The 18,296-nt window shown below is 37.9% G+C and overlaps 1 protein-coding gene across 1 annotated transcript; it reads right to left on the bottom strand.

Moving 5' to 3' along the window:
- Positions 1-3,375: 3,375 nt before the first annotated feature.
- LOC121369894 lies at positions 3,376-4,131 on the bottom strand. The gene has a single exon (XM_041494972.1). The coding sequence runs from the start codon at positions 4,129-4,131 to the stop codon at positions 3,376-3,378; it is 756 nt and encodes a 251-aa protein (XP_041350906.1).
- Between the last annotated feature and the right edge of the window lie 14,165 nt (positions 4,132-18,296).

The following is an 18,296-nucleotide window of genomic DNA, read 5'->3' as shown; positions in this document are numbered from 1 at the left end:
TTGTTTTGTTTTTGTTTTGAATAATAGAACCTCGTCTGGTGGCTGTGGGTTGTGGCTACCAACATTAGCTAACTATTTAGTTTGAGTTAATAAGAGGATGGAGAAGGTTGAAGCGCCAGGGAATAACAATAATAATATATTTATTTTAGAATATTAGCTTATGGTCTGTTCATTTATATTCGTGTGCTTCGATGCACTGAATGTCAAAGCACCTTAAATGTCTACATTTGATTATGTCTGTCTGTCTGTCTGTCTGTTTGAGTACATGTATACTAAAAAAAACCCCGACTTTAATACAAAGCTGCATATACTAAGACATTGCATTTTAAAGTAGCCTAATTAGCAAATTATATATTACCTAAATGCTGGCATCACTTTTCGCTCATCCAGGGGTGGGATGTAGTCCAGTGGAAAAGCGCTCGCCTGATGCGCGGTCGGTCTGTGATCGATCCCCATTGGTGGGCTCATTGGGCTGTTTATCTTTCCAGCCAGTGCATCGCGACTGGTATATCAAAGGCCATGGTATGTGCTATGGGATGGCGCATATAAAAGATATCTTGCTTTTAATGAAAAAACCCAGGGTTTTCTCTTTAAGACTGTATGTCCAAATTACCAAATGTAGCCGATGATTAATAAATGAATGTGCTCTGGTGGTGTCGTTAAACAAAACAATTTTTTTTCACTCATCCAATGCTCAGTCCTTCGAGATGGTGCACGTGCATTATCAGTTTTGTGCACAACATGAAATGCGCGTGCAAAAGGTCACGTGACAATTCCATCATTACCACATCCATACGTATGTATGCAAATTATTCATGGTACCCGGAAAACCGTTTGCGTAATACAATAGTTAAAGGGACAGACCCTAGTTTTTAAACACTAAGGCATATTTTCACCCAGACCCTAGTTTCAACCCGTAAAAATAGACACTAAGTTTGGTTAATTTCCAAACATGTAACAAATTTGGATAGAACAGTGAAACAAGAGTCGGTGACGTTGAAATACCCTTAAAAATAGACTAAAACGCAATTCCATAATCGTTACTTCTCATATGCACGTGCGTTTTTCAAGATATGAAAAATGCATTTTGTGTTATTAGAAACACCAGGATGCCCAGAAACACTTCGTTTTTACGGAAGTGGTTACTTAAATAATAAAATATAAGTAATGTTTGATTTCAGTGATAAAAAACGGCTCTAATAGTGAAAAATATGCCATAGTGTTTAAAAACTAGTGTCGGTCCCTTTTAAAGAATGGTGAAACTATCTACCATTGTCAGAAAGCACGCCATTGGCAGGCTGCCATCTAGACAGTCTGTACCAGAAAACCACACACACTCTAAGAATGTGTCTACGGTCAGGAGCACCGCTAATATAATGACGCCATTTTAGGAAGATCGACGAATAAGGTTTCATCCGCTTGAACATCATAGACATTATTTATAGCCAAGTTGCACCATAGAATATTCAGAGCCATCTGACACCATATGATTAGCAGAACCAGGTGACATCATAGAATTATCTGAGCCAGATGACATAAAACAATTAGCAGAGCTAGATGACGCCATAGAATTATCAGAGCCAGATGACGCCATAGAATTATCAGAGCCAGATGACACCGTAGAATTATCAGAGCCAGTTGACACCATATAATTATCAGAGCCAGTTGACGCCATAGAATTAGCAGAGCCAGTTGACGCCATAGAATTAGCAGAGACAGATGACTCCATATAATTAGCAAAGCCAGTTGACGCCATAGAATTATCAGAGCCAGGTGACGCCATAGAATTATCAGAGCCAGATGACGCCATAGAATTATCAGAGACAGTTGACACCACATAATTATCAGAGCCATCTGACGCCATAGAATTAGCAGAGCCAGGTGACGCCATAGAATTAGCAGAGCCAGGTGACGCCATAGAATTAGCAGAGCCAGATGACGTCATAGAATTAGCAGAGCCAGGTGACGCCATAGAATTAGCAGAGCCAGGTGACGCCATAGAATTAGCAGAGCCAGGTGACGCCATAGAATTATCAGAGCCAGTTGATACCATAGAATTATCAGAGCCAGATGACACCATAGAATTAGCAGAGCCAGGTGACGCCATAGAATTAGCAGAGCCAGGTGACTCCAAATAATTATAATATTTTCACTACACGCGACAGCTCGCTCCAAACACTTGAAAATAAATAAAGAACATGTATTATTACCCCCTCCCCCACCCAATACCGTGGTGCAAATTAGCTCTGTAATATTTGAGTAAAGTTAAACATGTAACACAGCCACACAGTGAGCACAGGTGAGCAAGGTGAGCACAAGTTGTAAATTGTATTCGTGTACATTTCCATAATGATATATACATGTATGTCCCTTTGAGTAGTCCTGTATAAACATTCAGAACATAAAATGAATTTCGCACTGTGGTCACAATGGCATAATTTTGTGGAATTGTTTTAGGTTTACAGTCTAACTTTCGATTTAATACATTCCTGTTTGCTATTTTCCTTCTCTTTTACGAGGGGCGCAATTTAGCTCAGTCGGTTGAGCGCTCACCTGAGTTGCTTGTATTCCAGGATCGAATCAAACCTCGGTGTACCCATTCAACCGATTGGGTTTTTTTCTCTTTCCAACCAGTGCACCACAACTTGGTCAAAGGCCGTGATATGTGTTTTTCTGTCTGTGGGAAAGTGCATATAAAAGATCCCTTACTACTAATGAAAAAAATGTAGCGAATTTCCTCTGATTAGTACGAGTCATAATTACCAAAAGTTTAACATGCAATAGCTGATGATTAATTAATCAATGTGCTCTAGTGGTGTCGTTAAACAAAACAAACTTTTTCTTTTTCACGACGAGTTCCTCGTGATTAGTCCAGGGCTGAGTTCAGCCAGACCGAGCATGAAAACGTCCGCTATACTGGTTTATGCGCTTCACGGTAAACCAAATGGCCACACTGGGAACCAATCAAATAGTTCGCGAACGTTAGCCAAACGTTAGAAGGGTGAACTTGAGGATGATCCACGTTCACCCAAGGCCGAGTTCAGCCAGACCAGACAGAAAAACGTCCGCTAGACTGGTTTATGCTCTTCATGGTAAACCAAATGGCCACATTGGGAACCAATAAAATAGTTAGCGGACGTTTGCAAAACCTTAGCTGGGTGAACCTGACGATGATTCACGTTCAATCAGCCGGTTTTTGATAAACGTTTACACGCTATTTTGACTAGTTCCCGAAGTGGTTATTCGGTTTAATGTGTAGCGTAAACATCAATCTAAAAACATTAGTGAATGGAGGCAGGCTGAACGTTTCCCAGGTCTGGTACGGTTTTCCATGGGAATGTTTAGTGTTCATTTTCAGGAAGGAGTGAATTGCACTTAGGAGATTTTATTTGTACACGGCAGTGTCGAGTGACACCTAGAGTTGCACTGCATCTTGGCCTTGAAACACCGGCAACGATTAGTTTGACAACGCTTAGAACCTGCACAGTTGCACTTGGTATAACCATGCCCACCACAGTTAGAGTCAAGTTGAACAGCTTGGCGGAGAGAAATGGTTTTCTCCGTGTTAAAGTCATCTGCAGAATACAACTTGGTAGCACACACATCAGTTTGGTTGCGTGAATATTTACCACTGAGAGTGTCACCTTTCACAGCAATACTGTACATGTCATTGTCACTACATTCAGTCACAACGCCGATGATATTTCGTGGGTCAGTTCTACCTCTGTCAACATGGGGGATAGGTATAGTCACATTGCCGCCGACTTGTATGGCTGCAAAGATACGCTTACTTCTTTTCACCATGCGTTCAGCTTGCATAGTTTGGGCTTCATTAGCTCTCTTTCGCTGTATCTGAATCGCTTCTTGGCAAGAGGAGACAAGTTCTACTTGAGCGTTTACAGTAACTTCATCGGATGTAGTTGGAGAGTTGGGAGGACTTGCCGGGTCAGGTATAGAGGAGTCAGTTGCAGTGGTCACACGATCAGCATCTTCATCAGGTACTGGCAATGCAATGGCTGCAAGTAGATCATCCTCTGACTGCAGTCGATGGAGAATTTCAGGAAGTAGGCTAGATGATGACAGACCAGTGCGAGTACCAGAACCCAACAGTGCCGCAAATGGGGAGCACATAAAGGGACATTCCCGAGTTTGCTGCATTGTGAGATGTTTCCGACTAATAAAATACTTCTACGATTAAACTTACATATTAAATATATTTTCTTGTTTAGAATATCAGTGTCTGTATATTCAATGTGTTTCTGGTTGTCTTAATATTTGTAAGAAGCCCAAACTGGATTTTGTCAAAATATTTTTTAGGAAATAAAATGAATATTAACCTAGTACAAATATTAGAACGATCAGAAACACGTTTAATATACAGCCACTAATATTCTAAACAAGAAAATATATTTAATATGTAAGTTTAATCGTAGAAATATTTTATTAGTCGATAACATCTTAAAACATTGCAGCAAACTCAGGAATGTCCCTTTAATTCCACTGTGAAGACTGGAGTTCTTCTGAAACTGAACAAATTTGAGTCCAACAGTCCATTCAGTTGTATTGTTATCTCCTAACCATCAAACAAGCATGTCCTTAATGTTAATGCTACTTTACATGAAATACTGCTCTTTGATTAGTATTGGTTTACTCTTCATGGCCCAAGAGAATGCTTTCAAGAAATATTTATAATTTTCACCATCAGATTTCAGGAAATATGTATAATTCCTGGAATTTTTTGGAATTTCACATATTATCTGAGTAAATCAGACATTACACATATTTTATGAAATTTTCAGGAATTATACATATTTCCTGATAATATATATTTCCTGTAACACATACACACACACACACACACACACACACACACACACACACACACACACACACACACACACACGTGCTGGGGTGTCATTAAACATTAATTCAATCAATCATTAATTAATTTTCATTCATTCATTCATTCCATGCCTACACTCTTCAGGCTATAAACAATACAATTTGAATAACTAGATAGAGATTATTATACGAGCTTGTGTATCGTACTGATTTTACGAAACGAGTGTCAGGATATTTATATTGCCCGAGCGAGAGCGAGGGTAATACATGAATCCTGACACGAGTTTCATAAAATCAGTACGACTCACACGCAAGTGTAATAATTTCTTTATTATCCATATTATTATTGTTGTTTTCTTTATGAATAATAAGACCCAACTCAAAATGTTTCAGCCACAACTAGAAGGAGATGACGAAATGGCATCATATTTCAAATGCACAGTCTGAGCTAGGACTGGAGAAGCAACGTCATGTTATGACGTCGCTTCCCAAAATTACGTCATCACACTTGTTATTACACGTGTGCTTCGTATGATTATTATTAACTCGGTTACGTTGAACCATATGGATAATAAATGTGTTTATTACTCCAGCAAGCACTCATAACGGGGAAAATAAAAATCATAATTTCTCACTGAGAACAATACTATTGGATGATTTGACGCTTACAAACCAATGACCTTGTCGGTACTAAATATGACGTCATCACTATTTGGCAAACACACACAATGACCTTATATAGTTTAAAGAGTTTGCCTTTACGGCTGTCTGTTTTTGGTGTTAAATTTATAACAAAATGTCATTTTAATGTAATTTGTTATAGATTTTGTACCAGAATAAAGAGAAGTTTTGTTTTTGAAAATTTTCAATGAACGTTATTAAATTACAAAGTTATAGTAATACTCAGAACAGTGCCTAAACTGGATTATATCGTTTCTATACATGTACGAGCATGTGTGTTGAAAATAAAAGCTTTTAGAGAAAACAAAAAAAATTGCTCAGGTAATAAATAGAATAACAAAATTATTTCACTCGGGACATAAATTTGATAATAACTGGTAACTCGTTTATTATCCTCTATATATTTGCCAGGGATATTCGATATTTTTGTGAACATAGCATTATAATCAGTTGGTAACAGAGGGACTTTTATTCAGGGATGCCTTCGAATTTGAACTCTGAACATATGTGACAAGGAAGGAAATGTTTTATTTAACGACGCACTCAACACATTTTATATACGGTTAAATGTCGTCGGACATATGGTTAAGGACCACACAAATATTGGGAGAGGAAACCTGCTGTCGCCACGTCATGGGCTACTCTTTTCGATTAACAGCAAGGGATCTTTTAAATGCACCATCCCACAGACAGAATAGCACATACCACGGCCTTTGATATGCACTGGTGCGTGGTGCACTGGATGGAACGAGAAATAAGATAGTGACAAAAACATTAATTGTTAGCTCGATGAATAAATGTTTAAAAATCGGAATGCAGTTTATTCCATTTTTTAAAAGTGATAGTATGTATGAATGAACAAACTAATATAGAACTGAATGAATGGATGTTCATCGACACCCCAGCAAAAATGAAAACCGGCTATTGGGTATGAGGCAAAGGTATATGAACGAACGAATGTCTATGTAAACAATTTGTCAAAACAATGTACTGAGCTATAACAGTTTTCTGTAATAAAGTCAGAATATTCTATTGTAAAAGGCGAATAATCAACACATATTTAAAATTTATTTGGATTATTATCATTAAAAATAATTTTGCTTTAATTAGATACAATATATATGAAAGAATGTTTAAAGACACCCAGCACAGAGTCAATGAAAGAACAGAAAATACTCTACATAAAATAAATTTTGAACAAAAAGATTTGCGGTCAGATTTTAGAAGCAGCGTTTAGCGTCGTATTAAAATATATAATCACACTGGTATAGGAACAACACATGTATAGAATGAAAAAATAAATATTTATATAAATATAACAGATCAATGATTTGTATTTATTCCTATGAGCTCTATCCTGTGCTGTCTATGGGTGGCAGTCCTCTTTGTGGCAATGCAAGAAGGATGTATTGTCCAGTAAAGGATCTACTCGGGAGTGGCTGTCCTCCCATAGACTAGACACTAGATAGAGATTCGTGGAATCAGTCACCATTTTGCCAAATACCCATTGGACTCTGCATTGTACAGATATACGGTTTTGATCGCGGATAACGGTTTTGTCGTTCTGATTTTACTAAACTCATTTTATAACCTCCAAGAGACTCTGATCAGTGTGTACTGTAATTACTAATTCTCATGGGGGAAAATCCTCGAGAATGTTCCCATCACTGTACCACGGTGATCTTCAACAATCAAGGTTTGTTTTTGTTTAACAACACCACTAGAGCACATTGATTTATTAATCATCGGCTACTGAATGTGAAACATTTGGTTTTGACATAGTCTTAGAGAGGATACCCGCTACATTTATCCATTTGTAGCAAGGGATTTTTTATACGCACCATCTGACAGACACGATAGCACATACCATGCCCTTTGATATGCAAGTGGTGGTGCACTGGCTAGAACAAGCAATAGCCCAATGGGCCCACTGACGGAGATCGATCCTAGACCGAGCGTTTCACCACGGGGTTATGTCCAGTCCAGCAACAGCAATTGGTCTATGATCATTTGGCTCATCGTTCTTGACCTCCTGTCTGTTTTGTTCCAAGTAGAAAAACGAGTGGACCGTGAAGATTCTCGGTCACCAACCATTGAGTCTATCTAGTCTTAGGGTTACACACCAGTATTCACTTACACACGCCTTTCAATACAATTTCTGTCAGATATATTCTGTGAAATATAAGACATTGTTGTGGGGGCTGCGTTACTGCTATTCCTAGGATAATATTTTCATATACTTACCATTTGTGACACCCAATAGCCGATGTGTATTTTTGTGCTGGGGTGTCGTTAAACATTCATACATTCATTCATTCATTCATGTTATTCCTAGGAAGTAGTCGTTTAATAACTACCATTAAAAAACCCAATCAATATAGGTTTTAATATAGTTACCCAATCTTAAGTTAGAGCACCGCGTCATTTTGGTGTTATGTAAGAGGCAGCTTGCCGTTTGCTTAATTGTTGTCATACATGTAGTGCTAGAGATAACAAATAACTTCATTTAAATATTACAGAAGTCAGCCTACTTGTAATCATCAAAGAAATATTTTAAAAGACATTTCAGTATTTTATGAGTTTTGAATTTATTTGTTTTTAATGAAGACCTATTTTCTTAACCGAAGTATATTAAGCTGTTATGTAGTAAAGAGACGCGGAATGGTAGTGTAATGTCTTGGATCTGGAACACCAGAACTCGACCATTGACACTTCTCGTTGACCTCTCACGACAATGTATCTATTGGTTACGCCACAAGTGTTATGGTGTCGAGTGTCGCAAACGGGATACCACACTTTGCGACACATTCCAAGTTTGCCATGTCGGGAACTACGACGTTTTTCATACTTTCATTGCTCAGTCGACATTGCCTATGATCATAGACGTACGTGCTCCCAATTTTGTAGGGGAGGGGGTTGGGGGAAAACTGGTTTTGCCCGAATTAAACGAAAATGCCCAAATCTGGATAACAACATTTATTCACATTAGCATTACTGCCAAAAAGTTTATATAAGGATGCATACCAATCACTACGCATTTTTAAATGGATTATAACTAATATTGTGGGTAGAATTATGGAAAAACAGGATGAAAAGGTTTCACTCCAGCTTATTTTGCCAGACTATCTCTATCGTTTTTGCCGAATTTGAGTTTTGGTGTTGCCTTTCCAGTTTAATACAATTTCGACCAAGATAAATTCGAAATATTACATGTAAATTTGTTCTGCATATTTAGTTTAGCTCTATACATATACAAATGGTACCAAGTCAATGAGCACGCAATGCATGGGCAATCCGTGCATTACTGTGCATACAGAGACCATGACACTGTCACATGGTACCAATCTTCTATTTCATGACGATAGAATTATAAATGTGGTATTTTAATAATAGAGAGAGAGAAAAAAAAAATATTTCCAATAAAATTAATGAGTTCAAGAACTTTGTGGATTTTCTCTCTTTCTTTCTTTCTTTCTTTCTTTATGTCTCAGTTATTAACACAATCGTAACGGGCAGCTTACCAGCATATCATATAGGTATTGAACGCATTATTTCTAAAGCCGTGGCCCAAACTGTTTTCTTCATACGCCAAGCGTGACTGCCACTTCTGCCATTACTGAACAAACTAACAAACTATTATTATCATTCTTATTAAGTGGTTTAACGTGTCCATATACCACTATGGTTTCGAACATACCTATCCCGAGTCCGGCCTCCGATAGGATCGGGGGACTGACTCGGGACAGGGATTCTAAACAAACTGGTATAATGCAGGAGGGCCTACTGCGACCTTGACATGACAGGAATTGTAAAGGACGTAGTTCCAGCACACGGAGATCCTGCACAATGACCGTCATGGGAGATGCACTTTTAAAAACGTGATTTCGGTCAAGTAGTGACATATACTTGTTAAGGTTTCTTGTCTTTCACTTTGAAATAAAACAACAACAGCAAAAACCATACTACACTGTGCTTCTAAATTCATAACCAGTTTGGGCGGGACGTACCACAGTGGTAGAGCGCTCACCTCATACGCGATCGTTCTTGGATCGATCCCCGGCAGTGAGCGCATTGGGTTATTTCCTATTCCAGCCAGTGCACCACGACTGGTATATCAAAGGCCGTGGTATGTGTAATCCTGTCTCTGAGATAGGACATATGAAAGATTCCTTGCTACTAATGGAAAAATGTAGCGAGTGTGCTCTCTAAGACTAAATGTCAGAATTACCAAATGTTTGACATCCATTAGCCGATGATTAATAAATCAATGTGCTCTAATAGTGTCGTTAAACAAAACATTTTCACCATTTTTAACTTTCGTAACCAGTATTGGTGTCGCAGTGGTTAATCCATCGGCTATAATTCTGTTGAAGCTGGATGGGTTCACATCGCATTTCCTATAAAGAACACGGACAATTCAGCGCATCCGTCCCTGTCATCACGGACAGAACTCTCTAGCGAACTCAGAAGTTGTGCCCACGACAGGCGTGCTAGAACAGTTCTCTGGTGGAAGCATGCCAAAAGAATTACGCACATCCACACACTCGTCGTATCGTGCATAAGTGTTGTTCCATCGACTGGTACTAATTAAACACCTAGAAACTCCAGCCAGGACCCGAACGCCCGTGGTTGGGAAGTCTAGATCAAGTATGGCTAGTTTTCTCTCGCTAACCATTAGCCATATTATAGCCCACACCACACTACCATTCCTCTGTGTCGATATGACCTATGTAGTATGTAAATAACAAATTGGTATGAAGTTGCTTGTTATTGTTAGCACTAAATGATTAAAAACTGAGTCATACAGAGACATATGATGATTATAATGATTGTGATGATGATGATGGTTGTGATGATGACGATTGTGATGGTGAGTGTGATGATGATAATTGTGATGATGATTGTGATGATAATTGTTTTGATGATGATTGTGATGATGATGATTGTGATGATGATTGTGATGATAATGATTATGATGATGAGTGTGATGATGATGATGATGATGACGATGATTATTATTATTATTATTGTTGTGATGATGATGATGATTGTTATGATGATTGTGACGACGACGACGACGACGATGATGATGATGACGACGACGATGATGATGATAATGCTATTCTAATTTATCCAGCTTACAAATATACACATGAATGCAAATATATTTGTCAAATGTCTCAATTTCTTCACTGCTGTTTCACTTTATTAATTTCAACCACTGAATATTACTTGTGGAGGTACTTGCTCAGGTTTCAGGAATATTTATTTCATATTTTTCTTTAAAACAACTTTGGAACCATAGTAACATTTTCTCAGAACCGGGAATGGAGATCGGCCTTAAAAAGGCTTAGTTGTGATGTGATACACCTGTGTGGTCTGTGTTTTATATTATATGTTCGTTCTAAGTCTTATTAATTCTTCTGATATTTCAAAGGATGACACCCAGAACTGGTTATGTCCAATATCATGTAGGTGTTTTTTTGCTTTTTTTTTAAACAAGCAAGTTTTAACTTTTTAACATTTAGAAAAACGCAACAAAAAGCTGATCACAATTAAAAGCAGTTTTATTTATTTATTCAAATTATACAACTTTGTATCGTTCTTATTACATGTTTGATCCCACGCCTATTTCCTGACAAAAAAATGTACCTTTTCTTCCTCAAATGGGTATGTATTCTCTTCACCCCCGGCCTGGATCCTACGGGCCTGCAAACTCCCAACACACCCCCACTCCACACACAAATAACACAAAACCAAAACAATGGATGGCTAGTAACGGGTGTAGGTAGAAGGTTGCGTGGAATTGGTTTTGTTTTTTAAATGACAGGTAAGTTTGTCATTTACTGAACATGTACTCCTCGCCTCTGGTAATTGTGTACACAACTTCAGCATTTGTTTGCTTTCTTTATAAATCGACTTTATCACGATGTGCAAAGATATCAAAGCAATATGATCCTTCCTTTATTTTTGTTGTTTACCTGCGTAACTGTGGATGGCACTATGGCAACAAAGTGCTTGGAGATTCCGTTCATACACAATAAGCCACTAGGAATAATATCACTTTAAAATATTTCGGTTGTTGGTGTCTGTTGAGGTGGGTTTTTTCTGATCCAAAGAACAAATCACAGGTATGAAATAGCTAAACAAAAAATTGTATAGATTGATTATTTTATGTCCAATATTAGTAATAGTGTTTAACGGGAAGTATCGTTTTTATAATTTGATTAATTAAATCATGTAATAATTTACTTTAATATGTAACATGTCTGGGAGAGTAGCTTCGGATTAGTTAGGACATAACTATAAATAATTAATACCCCATTCCTCCCCCCCCCCCCCCCCCCCCCGCCCCATCCCAACTATGACGGCTCTGTTCAATCGATGTAGTGAAATATTGTGAAAGACCTGAAGGAGTTATGTTTAATCAAACTAATTATAAAAGAAAGAAAAACAAAGAAAAGAGAAAAAAAAGAAGAAGAAGAAATAGTAGTTGTAGAAGAAGAATAGCTAATTAGAAAATAACAAACATAAATATCCCAAATATAACACAACAGTAACGAACAGATCATAGAATCTGTTTAACCTTGTAGATATCGATGCTTATGGATGTGGCGGGCAAGGGCGGTATGGGGGCGAGGAGGGTCGTGGTTTAAACTTAGCTGATGATTAACAACTTGTAATGCATGTTTCATTTCTTTTACAGAATAAACAAAAATGGCCCAAGTTCAGCCAGCTCAGCCAGTGAGTATTTTGCATTCAATACTTTATTTATATAGGGGCGAGGCGTAGCCCAGTGATAAAGCGCTCGCTTGATGCGCGGTCGGTTTGGGGTCGATCCCCGTCAGTGGGCCCATTGCGCTATTTCTCGCTCCACGACTGGTACATCAACGGTCGTGGTATGTGCTATCCTGTCTATGGGATGGTGCATATAAAAGATCCCTTGCTGCTAATCGAAAAGAGTAGCCCATGAAGTGGCGACAGCGGGTTTCCTCTCTCAATATCTGCGTGGTCCTTAACCATATGTCTGACACCATATAACCGTAAATAAAATGTGCTGAGAGCGTCGTTAAATAAAACAGTTCTTATTTATACTTAATTTGTTTAAATTATCAAATTTTGGCAAATTCAATGTTTCTGGTTGTCGTTCGTATCTATTTTACGTTTGAGTGCATTTTCGATTCTTACTAACTAAAACATATTTTTGTTTCTGCGTTCTGGGTGACACAGCGTCAGAATAAGTTTTAAAATTGTTTATTTTGTTTAACAACACCACTAGAGCACATTGATTTATTAATAATAGGCTATTGGATGTCAAATGTTTGGCTATTCTGACATATAGTCTTAGAGAGGAAACCAGCTACATTTTTCTATTAGAAGCAAGGGATCTTTTATATGCACCATCCCACAGACAGGATACCACATACCATGGCGCCTCGGATCTTCACTCACCAAGATACGTTTCACACCCACGACTTGCCGGACGTGCGGATTGTTCTAATTGTTTTTTTGGTGTTCCTCTACTAGGAGCACCATTTATTTTTAAATATGCCAGAGGTGGTTTTGTTTTTGTCCCTCTCCTAGGGACACCATCTCGGGATAAATAGAGGATGCCGATTTTGGAGGGCACGACGGCTGGGCGGGGTGGGGGGGACTTGTTGGGTGGGGATTGGGGAAGGGGGGTGTGTGCAACCGGAGGATAGAGGTAGGCGCCTAGGCGTAGGCGGTTTAGGCCGTAGGGAGAGATAGGTTTGTCTGGGGGCTAGCCCCCTCTACCCCTTTTTTGTGCCGTCATCCGTCCTCCCCCCCCCCCCCCCCCCCAATCCGGCCACGCTTTAGTTACCAATATCTTCGGTATCCCTCTTTAGAAATATAATTTAAAAAAAATATTGGTACCTCCTGTGGCTCTTTGGGCCCTCCAATCACCAATCCTCTCCAGACAAGGGCTTAAATAATTAATTTTAAGTAGATTATGAGATAATGTTTTGGCTGCCCGTTCAAAATTTGGTGTTCAATTATTAGGTATTTGAATTTATATCAGATGTAATTAAGTAAAAGTTTTGGGATTACACCAAATAAAATTTATATATTTTTCTTTTTAAAGTTGTCCCCATAATTATTTTATATTTTGAGTAAATATCTAAATTGTCCCATTAAATTTTTGGCCCGGAGCAGACCCCTGGCTATCCAGGACTCGGCGCCGGGGCAGACATGCTTGAAGCTCTAGTGGCATGTAAGCATGTAAAAATTTACAAACAACAAAACAACAGTGAATACATTTTCACACAACATCGCGTTATATAACGAATAAGCCATTAACTTTCTTCAGTAGATACTTTAGGAAAGTGTAGCATGCACATCTGTTTTCATAGTTTGCTTTATATATTGCATTTATATTATTTTAACTATGTACGTTAACATTGTCATCTATGGTATTATTTTTAGTATAGTGCAACTTTTAACAGTTTTCTAATGTTATAGACGTCTATTTTGGAGTGGGACGCTAAGAATGATTAGACGAGTACATGATGCTTGTATTTTTCATTAGATTCATTTCATATGTAAAAAAAATTGTAAACATGACCGACATCTTGAATTCAAAATGGCGGTGTTATCCACGTGGTCCAGAGTGCGTGACCAAACCTTTTTTTCAACAGTGAAGCACGATGAACCAATATCCAAAGTCAGACTGAGGGCATATAAAAGTGCATACAGGCAGCAGTTAAGATCCAAGAGTATTTAGGAAAACAAAAATTATACAAACGATTTCATCTGCGTATAAATGATCTATTTTGACATTTATTTTACCTAATATTAAATTTAAAAAATTTAAAATAAGCATATTTCTACTTCAATATGTACATAATTACTAATGTAATGCAAAAAATTAACTACGTGTATTTCTCCACAATTATTGCATAAAGATCAGAATTCTCGATCCAATATTTTTGCTTCACTATAAAACATTGTGTAATATATTAAGGCAATCCGTTTTGAAAAAAGTATCTTTAATTTTCATGCTTACCAATGATAGTACTAATGATATCTGGGTTCAAAAAAGTATATTTTGGGGGTGACATGTAAAAAAAACCCTTTTTGCACAATAGCTCGATGCTCCCCCACCCCCCACCCCCCTCCCCCGACTAACAGCTATAATTAGAAAAAATTTCATACATATACTTTGTAACATACCTTTATTAAAAAAAAAAATGGGCGGGTGGTAGCCAAGTGGTAAAGCGTTCGCTTGATGCGCGGTCGATCTGGGATCGATGCCCATCGGTGGGCCCATTGGGCTATTCTTCGCTTCAGTCAGTGCACAACGACTGGTATTTCAAAGGCCGTGGTATGTGCAATCATGTCTATAGGATGGTGCATATAAAATATCCCTTGCTACTAATGGAAAACAATGTAGCGGGTTTCCTTTCTAAAACTATATGTCAAAATGACCAAACAATTTGACATCAATAGCCGATGATTAAGAAATCAATGTGCTCTAGTGGTGTCGTTAAACAAAAACTATATTTATTTGTAAAAAAGCCACACACAATAACTGATGTTCTTCGGGCTGTGGTGTTATTAAGTATTCATTCATTCGTTCGTTCGTTCATTATCGGAATTCTTTTGACAGCGTCAATCAGGATCAGAGCTATTTGGTTTAAATTAGCATGTAGTGCTGTTTGTGGGGGAATGTTACACTTGATTAAACCTATATCCCAGGTTGTCAAGTCAGGTAAACGACCGTCACACTGGTTTTCATATTAATCGACCTTATTCAAGGAGAAAGAAGAAAGAAGTTTATTTTGTTTAACGAAACCACTAGAGCACCTTCATTTATTAATCATCGGCTATTGGATGTCAAGCATTTGATAATTTTGACTTATAGTTTTAGAGCGGAAATCCGCTACATTTTTTTTTCATTGGTAGCAAGGGATTTTTATATGTCCTATCCCATAGACAGGATAACACATACCACCATATTTGATATATCAGCTGTGGTGCACTAGCTGAAACGAGAAATAGCCCAGTGTACAAGGGAAAGCAAGTGTCCAACGTTTTTTTTTTCTCTTCACAAATAGCCTAGAATGCATGACGATAGCTGGTGTAACTAATGCTAGGCTCAGACTACCAACTGCCACGACAAAGTTGACCAACCTTCTGCTCTCACGACTTCTACGACTGTCCATTTGTTAGTCTGAACGCTCTTACAAGTCGATTTTTGTCGTATAACTCATTAGTTGTTAATCTGCGCACCCGTCGTAAATCGGGAGTTGTGGAAATTACAACGCAACTGTCGAATTGGCCAACTTCGTCATGACAGTTGGCAGTCTGTACCTAGCATTACTTCAAATGCTGAGCTAATAGTATATACTTAAACTGTACGTGCCTATATCCTATCAATGTTCATTCACGTCCTGTTCGTATAGAAAGTGTTGATAATGTCCGCTATCCAGGACCGATCAATTACCATTGAACGGTAACTTTATAGTCAATCAATGGATTTGGACACAAAAAGAACTTTTAGTTTCACTGGAAGTATAAAGGATTTATTGCTGGACGAACCTATCATTGTGGGATACTTATGCGCAGCGAATTATGAAGTACAGTTGTGAGGTCTATGACTTTGTTTGTGTTACAGAGATAGAAACTATTTATATTCAGTTAGAAAAGCTACGACTAGCGCTATGTTTTATTATGAACTGTGACGATCACACAACATTAGTAGCTTTAAATAGGGGAAGTTTCGGGTAACTGCGGACACTCTTTGCTTCCACTAGCTGTATTTGTCACTTGCTAACAGAACACTACACGATAACGCCTACCTAAAATTTAAATGAACTTGATCGACTGTTGATATAAACAAGGTATTCAAGACCACTCCACAAAACATTAAAAAGAAATAAATTAAAGAAAAGAAGATAATAAAATACGATAATAAAAAGATAATAAAACAAAAACAATTTTTAAAATGCATATTACCCCCCCCCCCCCCCCCCCCCCCCAACAACATTAACAACAAACGATCGTAATAATATTGCTTGTTAGTAAAAATAATAATAATAATTAGAAAATGTGTTTTTAAGCACAATATTTTTATTTTTATTTGTGGGTTTTTTTTCCCAGCAACAACACACAACAGTGATAATAAACCAGCCCATGCGCATGAACCCAATGCAGCCGCATCCACTTCGAGATTGGAGCACAGGCCTGTTTGGTTGCTTCGAAGACGTCGGTGACTGTACGTGTACCTTTAATTCTTAGGTGACAACCAGAACTCGTTCTGTCTGTTCCTTGTGAAAAATTAGTGTAATGGTCTCTTATTTCGCATTTGTTTCCTTTTTATTTAACTGTATTTGTATTCTACTTTCTCTTTGTTGTTGTTTTTTCTCTTTTTTTGTGGATTGTTTGTTTATTTGGGTTTTTTGTTATTCTTTAAAGTTTTATTTTTATTTTTTGGATGACAAAAAACTTGACAAAACTACATAATTTGAATAAAAAAAATTATTATTTTTTTTTTAATTTTATTACATATTCTTCTCAAATGTTTGTATGTTAAACTTGTATTTTTGTTGCTGTTGTTGTTACATGAATACTACTATTTTGGTCAAAACCAGTTCCCGTTGTTAGCCCTCGAAATGTAATGTTTCCTAGTTCGTATTTAATTTAATTTCAATATATTTTCATTTCAGTATATTTTCATTTAAGTATATTTTTATTTCAATATATTTTCATTTCAATATATTTTTATTTCAATATATTTTCATTTCAATATATTTTTGGGTCCAGGTGTAGCTCAGTGGTAGTGCGTAGACAGAACGTAAAGCGTAGACAGAACGTAGAGCGTAGCTGTAGAGCGTAGAGCGTAGACAGAACGTAGAGCGTAGCCGTAGAGCGTAGACAGAACGTAGAGCGTAGACAGAACGTAGAGCGTAGCCGTAGAGCGTAGACAGAACGTAGAGCGTAGACAGAACGTAGCCGTAGAGCGTAGAACGTAGACGTAGAGCGTAGACAGAACGTAGAGCATAGACAAAACGTAGAGCGTAGACAGAACGTAGAGCGTAGAGCGTAGACGTAGAGCGTAGACAGAACGTAGAGCGTAGACAGAACGTAGAGCGTAGATGTAGAGCGTAGACAGAACGTACAACGTAGAGCGTTGACGTAGAGCGTAGAGCGTAGACAGAACGTAGAGTGTAGACGTAGAGCGTAGACGGAACGTAGAGCGTAGACAAAACGTAGAGCGTAGACAGAACGTAGAGTGTAGACAGAACGTAGAGCATAGACAGAACGTAGAGCGCATGCCCTAGTTGTCGTTATAGGGTGTATACTACCAAATCAAATCCTATAGACGACAATAGTAACACGTGTGGCTAAAACTCCTACCTGCAGCGTATCAATCGACATAAACGCCACCGATATAAATACTACCACCCCTCACACTTAAAATGAATCAGACAAAATTGGGGGTCAAGCTACTCGTTTCTGAGATAAAGGTGTCTATGACTACTCCGCACAAAATTCGAGTACTGTTTTTTTACAGGTACCCCACAAGGCTACTTGACACATTGATACTAGATGAAATAAAATTGCATATTTTGTTTACCCAAATAAAACTTTTTTTTTTTTTTACAACCAACACACTCACATTTATAACCAATCACAGGATTTGTGGTGTTCACTTCTCTATCAAAAGTTCGGTGCACCTCCAACTTTGACCCAGCCGGAAGTTATTTGGTTTAGTACTACCTAGAACCTGGTTTTCCATGTTCTACATACCA

Source organism: Gigantopelta aegis, chromosome 4 (genome assembly GCF_016097555.1).
Source record: "Gigantopelta aegis isolate Gae_Host chromosome 4, Gae_host_genome, whole genome shotgun sequence".
Lineage (NCBI taxonomy): Eukaryota > Metazoa > Mollusca > Gastropoda > Neomphalida > Peltospiridae > Gigantopelta > Gigantopelta aegis.
Note: the sequence above shows the minus strand (reverse complement) of the source record. Positions and strands in the feature narration are given on the sequence as shown.

Coding starts and splice junctions, on each gene's coding strand:
- LOC121369894 (XM_041494972.1), bottom strand. CDS start 4,131: ATGTGCTCCCCATTTGCGGCACTGTTGGGTTCTGGTACTCGCACTGGT.